This window comes from Rhinoraja longicauda, chromosome 5, assembly GCF_053455715.1.
Source record: "Rhinoraja longicauda isolate Sanriku21f chromosome 5, sRhiLon1.1, whole genome shotgun sequence".
In the NCBI taxonomy this organism is placed as follows: domain Eukaryota; kingdom Metazoa; phylum Chordata; class Chondrichthyes; order Rajiformes; family Arhynchobatidae; genus Rhinoraja; species Rhinoraja longicauda.
In genome coordinates this window covers 61,130,407-61,146,146 of record NC_135957.1, presented here as the reverse complement: position 1 = coordinate 61,146,146, position 15,740 = coordinate 61,130,407, and the positions used below count along the sequence as shown (strand labels likewise).

General features: G+C 40.6%; 1 protein-coding gene across 1 annotated transcript in view; it reads left to right on the top strand.

Moving 5' to 3' along the window:
- Nucleotides 1–15,740, top strand: part of bach2b (BACH transcriptional regulator 2b) — a 223,966-nt gene that overhangs the window by 188,956 nt on the left and 19,270 nt on the right. Inside the window, exon 4 of the mRNA XM_078399663.1 lies at nt 8,405–9,904. Within this exon, the coding sequence (XP_078255789.1) occupies nt 8,405–9,904 (1,500 nt within the window). The remainder of the gene's footprint in view (nt 1–8,404; nt 9,905–15,740) is intronic.

Below are 15,740 nucleotides of genomic sequence, written 5' to 3'. Positions count from 1 at the left end.
GGAAGGATATTCTTGCCATTGAGGTCGTGCAACGTAGGTTTACTAGGTTAATTCTCGGAATGGCGGAACTTTCATATGTTGAAAGACTGGAGCGACTAGGCTTGTATACACTGGAATTTAGACGGATGAGAGGAGATCTTATCGAAACATATAAGATTATTAAGGGGTTGGACACGTGAGAGGCAGGAAACATGTTCCCAATGTTGGGGGAGTCCAAAACAAGGGGCCACAGTTTAAGAATAAGGGGTAGGCCATTTAGAACTGAGATGAGGAAAAACCTTTTCAGTCAGAGAGTTGTGAATCTGTGGAATTCTCTGCCTCAGAAGGCAGTGGAGGCCAATTCTCTGAATGCATTCAAGAGAGAGCTGGATAGAGCTCTTAAGAATAGCGGAGTTAGGGGGTATGGGGAGAAGGCAGGAACGGGGGTACTGATTAAGAATGATCAGCCATGATCACATTAAATGGCGGTGCTGGCTCGAAGGGCCGAATGGCCTCATCCTGCACCTATTGTCTATTGTCTATTTTAAAGAAGAAGCAAAGAACTGCAGATGCTGGTTTATACCAAAGATAGACACAAAGTGGTGGAGTAACTCAGTGTGTCAGGCAAAATCTCTGGAAAAAAAGGATGGGTGACGTTTTGGGTTGGGACACTTCTTCTATGAATCCCAACCCGAAATGTCATCCATCCTTTTTCTCCAGAGATGTTGTCTGCCCCACTGAGTTACGCCACCACTCTGTCTCACTTATTTTAAGGAAACTGGTTAAATTCAGCTAAGCAGCATAGCAACAGGCTCAAAAGGGCAAACTATCTTCCTTCTGCTCTTGATTTACAGTAACATTCCCTTTTCAAGCAATCTGGCATTGTGTGTTAGAATTTTCCCAGCAATTACAGTATATAGATCCTAAATGTAAATGATTCAGAAGTCTTTGAATAATTCCTAACACTGTGAATTTATGAGTTACAGTAAATGTCTGTTTGTATGGAGTGGAATGCAGGCATTTATAATATATATAAAATATAACCGTGAGTTTTCCTTACGTTAGGTGGCATGGAAGTAGTGTAAGAACAATTCTAGATGAACTACCTTTTGTCATTAGCTTATGCGAATAATTTTAAAATAAGCGGCTTCACTGTCTCCAGCATAATCATAGTTATATTTTCTGCTGTTTAGTTTTGATTTGCTTCTTTCTTTGTTTTAATCTAGATCCTTTTATTGTTTAGATTTTCAACAGCTGTTCAAATAGCCAGAACTAATCTCACTGCTGGCAATTATTTTCTCATTGTGATGGTAAATGGCTTCTGAAAACGAAATCCAGTGGAGAAAAGATTACAGCAAATCAATGTGATGTGTATGATGTATTCGTTTTCCCATAAAATATGCAGCTGTATAGTTTAGTACCATGATGTCAGTGGGTAAACAATGTATGCCAGGTGCTTCGACATTGAGCATAAACTTAAACTACTTGAATGGTGACTGAATTGATATTTTTATACAAATGCATTGGTATTTTGGCAAGGGTGCAGAGTTATGTCAGAAGATGTGAAAACTAGCCAAACTTCTTTGTATACAATATTTGATCCCTCAAATTAATATTTGATCCCTTGCTAAATGTCTTTTTACTAATAGTATTAGTAACATAAATCCCAATATAAATTGTAACACAGGATTTACAGTCTTGAGATTCAAAAGTAAAGGATATGCAGTCAATTGGATGACGGTCTGATTTTATTGCAGCACATGTTCTAGGGTTTAAAGGAGACAAAAGGAACTGCAGATTTTGGAATCTTGAGCAAAACGCAAAGTGCTGAAGTAACTCAGCAGGTCAGGCAGCATATGTGGAGGGAATGGATAGGCGACGTTTCAGGTCGGGTCACTTCTTAATTCTGATGCAGTGTGAAGAATCCCAATCCATCTATCCATTTCCTCCACAAATGTTGCCTGACCTGCCAAGTGACTTTGTGTTTTGCTCCAGGATTTAATATTGCATCGTTTTCAATTGCAGTCTTACTGAGCAACTTACTTAGTTCACATTCTGTGAATTTGACATTGCTTTTAACAAGATAAATTATAAATTGCATGTTGCAATATTAATGACATCATCGAATCATTGGATTGTACTGATACAGAAAGAAGCCATTTGCTTAACAAAAACGTGTCACATTTCATGAGTTATCACAATTATTTTGAAGATTGCGCACGCAAAAGTCTGATGAAAAGTCAGATCGTTTATCTATTCCATCTGCCACGTGCAACATGGTCTTTTTAATCATTTTAAACATCTAATTTACTTAAATACCTCCTTGAACAGAAAACTAACATTTCCATATAATTTATATCTTACATTAAAAGCAATAATTAAAAATAAATACATCAATTACAATTTGCTTGCTCAACCTTAACCAGCAAAGTTCCATATATTCCTCTTCCAAGTATCTATTATGTTCTGTAAGTACTTGAATATTTATGCCTGCACATATTTTTACAATCTAATCTAGCTCCAATCTTCCAAACAACCTCTCTGCAATGCTTGTGCCTTTTCTCTGTAACTGCTGTAACACTATATTCTGCACTCTGGTATTTTTCTCTTTGCACTACCTGTTATACTTTTATACAGCCAGATTGTACCCATGTATCGTATGATTTGACTGGATAGCATGCAAACAAAATCTTTTCACTATATCTAGGTACACGTGATAATAATAAACCAATGACACTACAAATACAATCTTCAGTCTCTTCATAAAATAGATACAAGTATGAACATATTAGAGGTATACCCAGCACCCAGAGCTGTGGCCAGGAACTTTTGAAGCAAAATGCACAGTGGCACAACGATAGAGCTGCTGCCTTATGGTGACAGAGACCCCAGTTCAATCCTAACTACAGGTGCAGTCTGTACGGAGTTTGCAAGTTCTCCCTGTGACCGAGTGGGTTTTCTCCGGTTTTTCAATTTCCATCCACTCTCCAAAAAAGTGCAGGTTTGTAGGTTAATTGGCTTCAGTAAAATTTGTAAATTGTCCCTCGTGTGTACTAGTGAATGGATTCGCCGGTCAGTGCTTACTTTGTGGGCCGATGGGCCTGTTTCTGCGCTGTATATCTGAAATAAACTAAACAGTTACTGTGTAAGATGGAACTGCAGATGCTGGTTTAAACCAAAGATAGACACAAAAAGCTGGAGTAACTGAGCAGGACAGGCAGCATCTCTGGAGAGAAGGAATGGGTGACGTTTTGGGTCGAGACCCTTCAGAAATGTCACCCATTCCTTCTCTCCAGAGATGCTGCCTGTCCCGCTGAGTTACTCCAGCTTTTTGTGTCTATAAACAGTTACTGTATAGATTATGACATTAGTACAAATCCTACATCCCCACCATCATCCTACCAATAAAAATGATTTTTTCAATCCTCCGTCTTGTTTGAGACCTGCTAGTAGTTATTCTCCATGATATCTTACGTAGTCTAGTGATAGAATGTTGTTCATTAATAGTAATATTGTCTGTGTTTTAATATTGTAAAGATCCTGCTTTTGCTTTCCACTCATCTTTGTGTAGTGAAAACAAATATAACTTATTCATCTAATTTTATTGTCTCTCATTCACAAAAATTACTCTTTCTGGTGCATTTAACATTTTTTTTTTTTTTAATTTGTTCACAATAATCTAAATGTAACAAAGTTTTTGATAAATAGCTGGAAATAGTTGAGGTATATTCATACTAACAAAACATGTGAATTGTCCTTTTGCATCATCATGGACTGATGTTTATGATTGGCAGGCATTGCATTAAACAGCGGGGACAAATTTTGTCTTTGATCGCATAAATTTTGATAATGGAATTGAAAATGGCAAAAAGGTGTAAAACGAATTGCCAATTCACCCATTATACATAATTGCACAAAGTCAGAATTATCACCTCGGGCTGGAATTTGATTTGTGGTTGCTACCTTTTTCAGCAGAAAAAAACACATGTTTTTCAATCTCTGGCATTTCAATTTGCAAGCATATCTGCAGGTTACAAAGAAGATTAGATGTTACATCACCATCGTTCAATGGCATTAAAATGCAGTTGTGGGTCATCATAATAGTCTTTGTGAAAGTTTCAATAAGATGGAGTTCTTCTGTTGCAGGATTTTTAAAACTGCATCATGAGGTTTTCCTGTGCAAAATTAAAATTAAAAACATTTATTAAGTATATGATCCACGCATAATTGGCCATGGAGTAGAGCCTTTAGAAGACAATGGTGTATTTGCCCATTGAAAATCAGAGGCCAAGAGAAAGCACCATAACAATCCAGAGAAAATACCATTCCAATATCGGAAATGTCTGTGATGGGAGTTGTTTAGAGGGTCTTGAAGCAAAGAATTTAAAGAAAATTGAATTTTTGGGAAGGGTGATGTCATTAGGCAGAAGCCAACATGTTGAGAAGAGGCACAAATAATACTGGAGTTACTCAGCGAGACAGGCAGCATCTCTGGATAGAAGGGATGGGTGATGTTTCGGATCAAGACCCTTCTTGAGTCTGAAGAAGGGTCTCAACCTGAAACGTCACCCTCAAACAGGTTCACTCTCTTGGAAGCTGAACGGTGGACAAGTCTTCGAGGAAAAACGTGGAACTGAGGAAAAGCCGAAGAGACCGACGTCAGGTAGAGGTGTGGTAGTAGGGCACTCCATCGTGAGAAGTACAGACAGGGGTTTCTGCGGCAACAGGCAGGATTCAAGGATGGTGTGTTAGAGATTGGTAGATATGACATTGTGGGGATTACAAAGACATGGCTGCAGGAGGATCGGGACTGGGAACTGAATATTCAGGGTTATACATCCTATTGAAAGGACAGGCAGGTGGGCAGAGGAGGTGGGGTAGCTCTGTGGGTGAGGGAGGAAATTCATGAGGACTGACGATGTAGAGTCACTGTGGATAGAATTGAGGAATTGTAAAGGTAAGAAGACACTAATGGGACTTATCTACAGGCCCCCAAACAGTATCCCGGATATAGGGTGTAAGTTGCAGCAGGAGATAAAACTGGCATGTAACAAAGGTGTGTCACTGTGGTTATGGAGGATTTCAATGTGCAGGTAGACTGGGAAAATCAGGTTGGTTCTGGACCCCAAGAAAGAGAGTTTGTGGAGTGCCTCCGAGATGGATTCTTAGAGCAGCTTGTACTAGAGCCTACCAGAGAGAAGGCAATTCTGGATTTAGTGTTGTCCAATGAACCAGATTTAATAAGGGAACTCAAGGTAAAGGAACCGCTGGGAGGTAGTGACCATAATATGATGAGTTTTAATCTGTAATTTGAGAGGGAGAAGGTTAAATCATAAGTGTCAATGTTGCAGTTGAACAAAGGGGATTATGAAGGCATGAGAGAGGAGCTGGCCAAGGTTGACTGGAAAAGGATCCTAGCAGGAATGACGGTGGAACAGCAATGGCAGGAATTTCTGGGCATAATCCAGAAGATGCAGGATTATTTCATTCCAAAGAGGAAGAAAGATTCTAAGGGGAGTAAGAGGCAATCTTGACTGACAAGGGAAGTTCGGGATGGAATAAAACTAAAAGAAAAGATGTATAACATAGAAAAGAGTAGCAGGAAGCAAGAGGATTGGGAAATTTTCAAAGGACAGAGGGTAACAAAAAGGGCAATATGGGTTGAAAAGATAAAGTACGAGGGTAAGCTGGCCAAGAATATAAAGAAGGAAAGTAAAAACTTCTTTAGGTATGTTAAGAAAAAAAGATTAATAAAGACAAATGTGGGTCCCTTGAAGGCAGAAATGGGTGAAATTATTATGGGTAACAAGGAAATAGCAGAAGAGTTCAATAGGTACTTCGGATCTGTCTTCACTAAGGAAGACACAAACAATGTTCCAGATGAATTAGAGGACAGAGAATCTAGGGAGACAGAGGAACTGAAAGAGATTTGCATTAGGCGAGAAATAGTATTGGGTGGACTGATGGGATTGAAGGCTGATAAATCCCCAGGGCCTGATGGTCTGCATCCCAGGGTACTCAAGGAGGTGGCTCTAGAAATCATGGACACATTGGTCTGAAGAAGGGTCTTGACCCGAAACGTCACCCACTCCTTCTCTCCTGAGATGCTGCCTGACCCGCTGAGTAACTCCAGCCTTTTGTGATACCTTCGATTTGCACCAGCATCTGCAGTTATTTTCCTACACTACGTGGACGCATTGGTGATCATTTTCCAATGTTCTATAGATTCAGGATCAGTTCCTGTGGATTGGAGGGTAGCTAATGTTATCCCACTTTTCAAGGAAGGAGCGAGAGAGAAAGCAGGGAATTATAGACCAGTTAACCTGACGTCGGTGGTGGCGAAGTTGCTGGAGTCAATTATTAAAGAGGTAATAACGGCGCATTTGGATAGCAGTAAAAGGATTGGTCCAAGTAAGCATGGATTTATGAAGGGGAAATCCTGCTTGACTAATCTTCTGGAGTTTTTTGAGGATGTGACAAGTAAAATGGATGAAGGAGAGCCAGTGGATGTAGTGTATCGAGACTTTCAGAAAGCCTTTGATAAGGTTCCGCATGGGAGGTTGGTGAGCAAAATTAGAGCACATGGTATTGGGGGTAGGGTATTGATATGGATAGAGAATTGGTTGGCAGACAGGAAGCAAAGAGTAGGAGTAAACAGGTCCTTTTCAGAATGGCAGGCAGTGGCGAGTGGAGTGCCGCAAGGCTCGGTGCTGGGGATATATTAATGATTTGGATGATGGAATTAGAAGTAACGCTTGCAAATTTGCAGATGAGACAAAGCAGGGTGGCAGTGTGAACTGCGAAGAGGATGTTAGGAGGTTGCAGGGTGACTTGGACAGGTTGAGTGAGTGGGCAGATACTGTTTAATTTAGATAAATGTGATGTTATCCACTTTGGAAGCAAAAACAAGGAGGCAGATTATTATCTAAATGTTGTCAGATTAGGTAAAGGGGAAGTGCAATGAGACCTTGATGTCCTTGTACACCAGTCACTGAAAGTAAGTGTGCAGGTACAGCAGGCAGTGAAGAAAGCTAATGGCATGTTGGCCTTCATAATCAGAGGATTTGAGTATAGGAGTAAAGAGGTCCTTCTGCAGTTGTGTTGGGCACTGGTGAGACCACATCTGGAATATTGTGTGCAGTTTTGGTCTCCTAATTTGAGGAAGGACATCCTTGCTATTGAGCCAGTGCTTCGTAGGTTCACGAAGTTAATCCCTGGGATGGAGGGACTGTCATATGAGGAAAGATTGGAAAGACTGGGCTTGTATTCACTGGAGTTTAGAAGGATGAGAGGGGATCTTATAGAGACGAACAAAATTATAAAATGACTGGACAAGCTAGATGCAGGAAAAATGTTTCCAATGTTGGGGGAGTCCAGAACCAGTGACCACAGTCTAACAATAAAGGGGATGGACTGTGGTGAAAAGAAACTTTTTCACCCAGAGAGTTGTGAATTTGTGGAATTTTCTGCCACAGCAGGCAGTGGAGGCCAATTCACTGGATGAATTTAAAAGAGAGTTAGATAGAGCCCTAGGGGCTGGTGGAATCAAGGTATATGGGGAGAAAGCAGGCACAGATTACTGATTGTAGATGATAGCCATGATCACAATGAATGGCGGTGCTGGCTCGAAGGGCCAAATAGCTTCCTCCTGCACCTATTTTCTATGTTTTCTATGTCTATGCCACCCATCCCTTCTCTCCAGAGATGTAGCCTGGTCCCGCTGAGTTACTCCAGCATTTTGTGTCGATCTTCAGTGTAAACCAGCATCTGCAGTTCCTTCCTACACCTATTGAGGAGGAAATATTTGCACATAATTTTAATTTCTGAAAGTACTTGAACTGTAAACTTTTATTCTCATTAAATCAGCAAAAGAAAAAGTTGTATAACCACTTCTCAGTTAAACGCAAAAGGGCTTTACCTCGGGAGAGACAAATTTGTGGAGAAGTCATTATTTCCTCTGTCATTTTTTAAGTTCCTCAGCAATCGGGTCTCCATCAAACACTCCCCTAGAGAATGTGAATAAGCATCTGAGGTAAAAAATTGGGACTTCCGCCCTTCTGCTCAAATCTTGACATTTTATGAAGGGCTAATGAAGTAAGCGTTCTTGTGCATTGAAGCAGTTCTTAGCCATTATTGTCTAATAAGCATAATGATTTAAAATGCCATATGAATATTTTGTCTAATTTTTGTGAATGGGATTTTAGAAATGCAAGCTTTTCCATCGCTCATCTCTGCCTGTAAATGGCCTGCCTTTCAAAGTAAATATTCATGTAAAATGTTTGCTGCTGACCCTAAAAAAGATTAACTGGCATTTTTTCTGTATTTGTTAATAACCATTAGAACTGTCAGACGTCCTAACTACATTTGAAGTACTTTGGACAATAGCACTGCTGATAGTAATGCTGGCAATTTCCCTGTTTTGTAGGTTACCGCTAGAGGATTTAGCCCATTGTTGCAGTTTGCCTACACTGCTAAGCTGTTACTCAGCAGAGACAACATTCAAGAGGTCATGCACTGTGCTCAAGTCTTGCACATGCACAATCTGGAGGACTCCTGCTTTCGTTTTCTTGAATCTCAGCTCTTCAACGAGAAAGATGGTTTAATTTTTTACACCAAAGTGTCATCTTTCCAGCCGTCTGATGAACAAGAAGATGGGAACTCCGAGGAAGAGCACATGCAGTCAGAGACTCATAAGATCACCTGTTCTAAGGAGAGAATATGTGATGATACACTTGGTTGTGAGGCATCTCCAAGGATATCTGAGAAGGAACCCGCTGTGATATCTATTCCCGTTACGTCAAGTGATGATATGGGACGCTGCCCAAAATACAGGAAATATCAACTGGCTTGCACAAAGCATATCAATAGCACACCACATACTAGTACCTCAGGTTTTCAAAGCACATTTAAAGAAGACCGCCCAGTCCATGCCCAAACACAAGGATACAGCAAGGCACAGATAAAAATAGAACCACATGTACTGGAAACCGCTGGAGACAAGCATTTTTCTGGAGCTGAATCAAATGCAATGGAACATGTTATAATGGATAAGGAAATAGATCTTAAACAGTTGAGTCCAATGTGTGTTGATAGACCTAAAAGTAGAACGCCCCCTTGTTCGAGATTCACAAAAAAGACTGATATGGAATCTACTGAGAGACAAAGCCCACTGCAACAAACCTTCAACACCAGAACATCTTGTTCCCTTGAAGAAGGAACGACTCAGGGTGACCTCAAAACAGAATACAGGCCTTGCAGTGCAAATTCTGGACTGTCTTGCATGCCTCAAAAAGATTGCGATAGCTTTATTGCTGGACCATCTTGTGAAGTGATTTGCAAGCAAGAACTGGAATCTGACAGAAAGAGCGTAATATTTTCTTCTGGTACCTTGGACACTCCTGCTGCGCATTCATACCCTGGTGGGAGTTCACTAGAAACCGAGCTCACTGAACATGTGCCAAAGGGTTTGTGGACTGGTACTAGCCAGTCACTCCCATGTTCACAGACTTGTCCTTCTACTGACCTTTCAATGGAGCCTTTATTACCACTGAATTCATGTAGAATTCGATCCACTTGTAACACCAGCTGCCCAGTGCCAATTAAAGTGTGCCCCCGATCCCCACCATCTGAGACCAGAACCAGAACCTCAAGCTCCTGCTCCTCCTACTCCTTTCCTGAGGATGGAAGTGGTGGTTCTCCTTGTAGTTTGCCTCAGTTTGAGTTGTCCACATCTCCTTGTTCTCAAGGAACGCCCTTTCTATCTACAGAGCAGCAAGACCTCGGTATGATGGGAGATGCAATGTATAGTCAATGTAAACCACCTTTAAAATGTGAGCAGTCGTACGTCACCAACTCAAGCGATGAGTCTGGGTCATTTTCAGAAGGGGACAGTGAGTCGTGCTCGACTCGGGAGCAAGGAAATGAGGTAACGTAGTAATATTTTTAATAAACTATTGCTCCATGTGTGAATTGATCTAAGATTATCATGCAAATTTTGCCTATGTTGTAGGGCTGTAGGCAAATGGACAGGTAACCTTGTGGATCGAGACCCTTCTTTAGACTGAAATGGCACCTGTCCATTTCCATCCACAGATGCTGCCTGGCCTGCTGAGTTCCTCCAACAAGAGACACAAAATGCTGGAGTAACTGAGCGTGACAGGCACCATCTCTGGAGAGAAGGAATGGGTGACGTTTTAGGTCATGACCCGAAAAGTCACCCATTGCTTCTCTCCAGAGATGCTGCCTGTCCCGCTGAGTTACTCCAGCATTTTGTGTCTATCTTTGGTTTAAACCAGCATCTGCAGTTCTTTCCTACACATGAATTCCTCCAACAGTTTGTTTTTGCTCAGGATCCCACCATCTACAGTCTCTTGTGCTTCCATTTTAATGCTCCATCCAACCCATTGGTCACACTCTGCCTTTGCATCATTCCTGAAGCCACATTTAATTTTTTAGTCGTCAAATTTATTTGTCACGTACACATACTCGATGTGCAGTGAAATGAAAGTGGCAATGCCTGCGGGTTGTGCACAAAAGGAATTACAGTTACAGCATATAAATAAAGTTAATAAGTTACTAAACATAGCACAAAAAGTGTCGACAAAAATTTAGTCTCTGGGGTTATCAAAGTTGACAGTCCTGATGGCCTGTGGGAAGAAGCTCCGTCTCATCCTCTCCGTTTTCACAGCGTGACAGCGGAGGCGTTTGCCTGACCGTAGCATCTGGAACAGTCCGTTACTGGGGTGGCAGGGGTCCCTCATGATCTTGCTTGCTCTGGATCTGCACCTCCTGATGTATAGGTTCTGCAGGGGGACGAGTGTAGTTCCCATGGTGCGTTCTGCCGAACGCACTACTCTCTGCAGGGCCATCCTGTCCTGGGCAGAGCTGTTCCCAAACCAGACTGTAATGTGCCGGACAGGATGCTCTCTACAGCCCCAGAGTAGAAGCAATGAAGGATCCTCAGCGACACTCTGAATTTCCTCAGTTGTCTAAGGTGGTAAAGGCGCTGCTTAGCCCTACCCACTAGTGCGGCAATGTGCGTTGCCCACGTCAGATCCTCTGCGATGCGGACTCCCAAGTATTTGAAACTGCTCACCCTATCCACAATAGACCCATTTATCTCCAGTGGCGTGTACGTCCTTGGATGTTTAGCCCTTCTGAAGTCCACAATCAGCTCCTTTGTTTTAGTGACATTCAAGAGGAGGCTATTGTCCTGACACCAGAGTGCCAGATCAGCCACCTCCTCCCGGTAGGCCTTCTCATCGTTGTTGGAGATCCCACCTCACCACTCCTCTTAAACTTTCCATTCATTGTACACCCTAGTGCAAAGCAGGGCAATCCAGCAACAACCAGGATTGCCTATAAGTCCTGAGACCCAGGCTCAGGACTACCCAGATGGTCTTTTCGTTCTTGTCTGCTGCCAAAGGTCTTTTAAAACAGAAATTTATGAACCATTAATGTACATCTATTTTTTTTTAAATTATGGTAAAAAAGCTAATGACAGGCATTAAGATTTAAATTAAAATAACAAATGGCCACTCATTTAATCCGAGTTGCCACTCCATTCAAATGATTGAGATTGTATACCAACTAAGATATACCAACTGGCTTAAAGCTGAAGATCAGATACACTCAGCACATATAATTTTCACTTCTGAACTCAATGCTGAATCGAGTGGTAGACCAAGAAGATATCTGACCTCCGATGGAAGCCTGTCTCATTGAAGACAACCCTCAAACATGGAGCAGAACAGTGCAGTGATAGTAACCCCTCCCTTACCTGCTCCCCATGTTGATCATGTCCTATTGCGGTACCAGGCCAGGTGACAGGAGAGGGCACAATCGAACCATTACACAGTCAACATCAGGGCTATAGTGCTGCCTGTCTGCAGATGTGGTTCAATTGTTCTTTGTTGTCACGTATGCACTGCACAGTAAAATTCTTGCATCCGTCGCCATATTTTGGGGCCATTTACAAAAGAAAAAAAAGTCCAAAGTCTGTTCCACATGCTAAAAGTGAAAGGTGAGGGGTGAAGAGCCACAAGTGCTGATCATCATAAGACATGATCATCTGTGCCATGAGTGGGCTCCAGCCTCCATGAGCAGTGGCAGCAGGTACACCTGTGACCTGAAGATATCATGCACAGCTACTGCCAACCATGGTCAGCAATGAGATTTTTAATACATTGAAAAGATTAAAGAAACATTTATATGTCATATATAGGCAATGCTTAAACCATGCATTGTTCATGACTTTCAATGTGATATATCCCTTAATAAATTGTGAATTGTGAATAATGTGACTGGGAACTGGGATCAGTGTTAGGGTGAATCGTTGACCTACCCAAGATTATTTCTACAGATTGCATGAAAAAATGAGCAACAACCAGGCAGCTGTGTGAAAGAGCTCTGATAAAGTTTTTTTTTTCCCATTTATCATTAACGTGATATATGTTCTTTTGTGAAAGATGGTATTTTTTGCTAGCGCAATTGTGAATAAAATCTGCCACAGTATTCCTGCTAATGTTTGTTATTTTGCAGTTATATTGTAAAAATTGTCAAAGGAGAATGAACAACTGTAATCTGGCACATGATAGGTAACATAATGATATATGCTAGACGCTTAATGGTTAGAAATCAAATTCACATTCATAAGCTCTTATTTAGTACAGGGCAAACTGCAGAGACTAAATGAAAGCCTGAATTTTTTGAAATTGCTTGCGTGCATTTTTACAAAGCAAGTCATTATTTCCGTTGTACTATAAATAAATACAGTGCATGTCAATAGGCTGAAGAAGGAGTGAGGTTAAAAATAGCAGCACATAAGGTTGAAAACAATACATTGTGGAGGAGGAAGGAAACTGTTAGTATGTTAGTGGTGTCTAATGGGGATTGGTAGTTCTGAATTTTGCATAGTTATAATATTGCTTTATTAATAATTGATGCACAAGGTCATCAACATTGATGTTTAATTGATTATTAGAGTTAGTCTGCGAATATAAAACTCCTGGCAGTTTTAGAGACTGAACTGTATTGCACACCATATATTAATAGCACAAATTGAGTTTTTATAGTAAGTAAAATAATTCAATCTTATAATATAAAAGTCCAATGTTAATTCTTCCTAAACCAGGATAGTTTATTTTTTTTTAATGCATTGTCATTCCAGATCTCACTATATACTTCAATTAGCTGCATTAAATCTGTGTTTTGGATCCAATTCATGGCTGATAGCATTACTTTGAGTCTGAATTAACTTAAAACATCCAAATATTTATACTCTGGGAAATCTTGGCCAAATCGGCTTGCTATGTTCTTTTGGACCCTGATTGTTCATTTATTATGAAATTGTATTAAAACTAAAGTATCATGCATATAAATCTTGACTGCAGGCAATTAGCTAAAATCTGTGTGCAAAGGCAAGCAGTATAATCCTCAGTTTCAGCCAGCTATGAAAGTATTGTTGATTTTTATTCAATATGGTTATAATTCATTGTTCTCATTTATCTTTGGTTCCATTCCAAATCAGGCTCCCAAGTTTTATGACTAATCCTTATGATCAAGCCATAATAGGAGACTTGTCAGTAAAACATCTCCCAAGCAGAAACCCATGACATTTAAACATCGGAATTCCTGATTACCAATGCGCTGACTTCCAAATAACAAGAAGCTTCATAGCATATTCCAATTTTCCATTTTAACAGCAATTTTGTAGACATTTGTATGGGACTGAATCATGCTGGGCCAGATAACAACCTGAAATCACCGTCCACAATACATGACTAACCACATGGATGGTTGAGCCTATCTCACGCTACACCCTCCATTGGCGTGCCCCAGATTGTGACTGTGCCTCAGGCACTGACCCTGGGACTGGAGCCTGGCCAACTATCAATCATTTTTCTTCAATTTTGTGTAGTTTTTTAAATGTCACCCACATCGAGGCATTTAAAAACTACTAAAATTTCAGTACATTTATAAAACGTTTTTTTAAATCTATGCACAGAAAGGCAGTTTTAAGTAAAAACATTATCCCTAAAACAATCTTTTTAAACACGTAAGTTGCTCCTTTGCTCTTGAAATGAATGGCAGATTTGATCCTGCATGAAGAGTTTTGAGGGATATGGGCCTAAAGCGGACATTGGGACTAGTGTAGATGGTGCATCTTGTTTGACATGGTCATATTGGGCTGAAGGGCCTGTTTCCCTGCTGTATGATTCTATGATTCTCTTTGAAATTAATTGTAATTGCATTATGCTCAATAGCATTTAAAGACTCATACACCTTATGCTCCTTCCCTGCTTCTTGATGAATTGAATCATAATAGTTATCCATTAACTCAGAAATATCCTTCATGTCTTACCAGAAAAAAATTGTTGTCCTTGTCAGTATTTAGGAAGTTGAACTATTCAACTACAAGAGATAGTCCCTTCCCAAACATCTCCATACTTTATGCCATTTTTGCAGACCAAGGCTTTCAACCCAGCCTGGGATATTTCAACATGCCCTCAATAATGGTTTACTGTTGTAGCCATCGGTTAATTCTATTCAGTGATCCATGGCTGTCCTTCAATTTTTATTTCCACTCTGTGTCTCAGTGCTCAGTTTTATGTATGTTGCTCCATCAGCTCCATCGCCTTATATTCCTTATACAGTCTTATTAAGTCATTTATAGCTATCCAGATTTATTTATATGTTGCAATTGTACCATCAGTCAGCAAGGACTTACAGCCCACAAGCTCCTCCAATTCATATATCTTGGATGTCAAACCGATTGCATTATTGCAAGCATGACTGCATGCAGTTTACCTTCCCAACTGCTTTTATTAACATTTGTAGATTGTTTATATCCCACTGTTGAAAGTGGACATGGAATGAGAAATCCTATGTCCAAACATTCTTATGTTGGTACCAAAGAAGACTATTTTAGTATCATCTATTGCACAGAAAGATAAACTGTGATTAAGAACTTGGTGCCTGTTCGATGCAGTTACCATCCCTGGGTTTGCTTCGCTGGTCTTTCCTTCAAAATGTTTCAGCTGTTATTTGCAATAAGTTGACAAAAAAGCCGAAAGCAGAAAAAAAACATTAAGCGAGAAAAGCATTGGAGAAATTAATGGGACTGAGGGGTGCTAAATCCCAGGACCTGATGACCTGGTGGAAGTTATCACTGACAGCAGGTTAAAAACAAGGAACTGCAGATGCTGTTTTAAAATAATACACAAAGTGCTGGAGTAACTCAGCAGGTCAGGCAGCATCTCTGGAGAACATGGACAGGTGATGGTTCGGGTCAGAGCCCTTCTTCAAACTAGAAGGATAGAGCAGCAGGAATTACAGAGAGGCAGCAATGAGAGAGAGTCTTACAGAACTCAGAGAGAAGAGAACTTCTTCAAAGTAGGCATACCTCGAGGGGATTTCACAGTGGAGCAGCGAAATGTAGAAACAAGGAACTACAGATGCTGGTTTACAAAAATAGACACAAAGTGTGGAATAACTCAGTGGATCAGGCAGCATGTCAGAACATGGATAGGTGATGTTTTGAGTCAGGACCCTTCACTGATAACAAGGTGCGACTTTCTTTATTATTGACCATTTTTTAGGATCAGGTTGTTGCATGCTAGGCTGGCATTTATTCCCAACCCCCTAACACATTTGAATTGAATAGCGAGCTGGCCATTTCGGACAACATAATAAAATCAATTATTGTACGTCCTGAGTAGCACGTTGGCCAGATTGGATAAGCCCTGAACGATATTAATAAA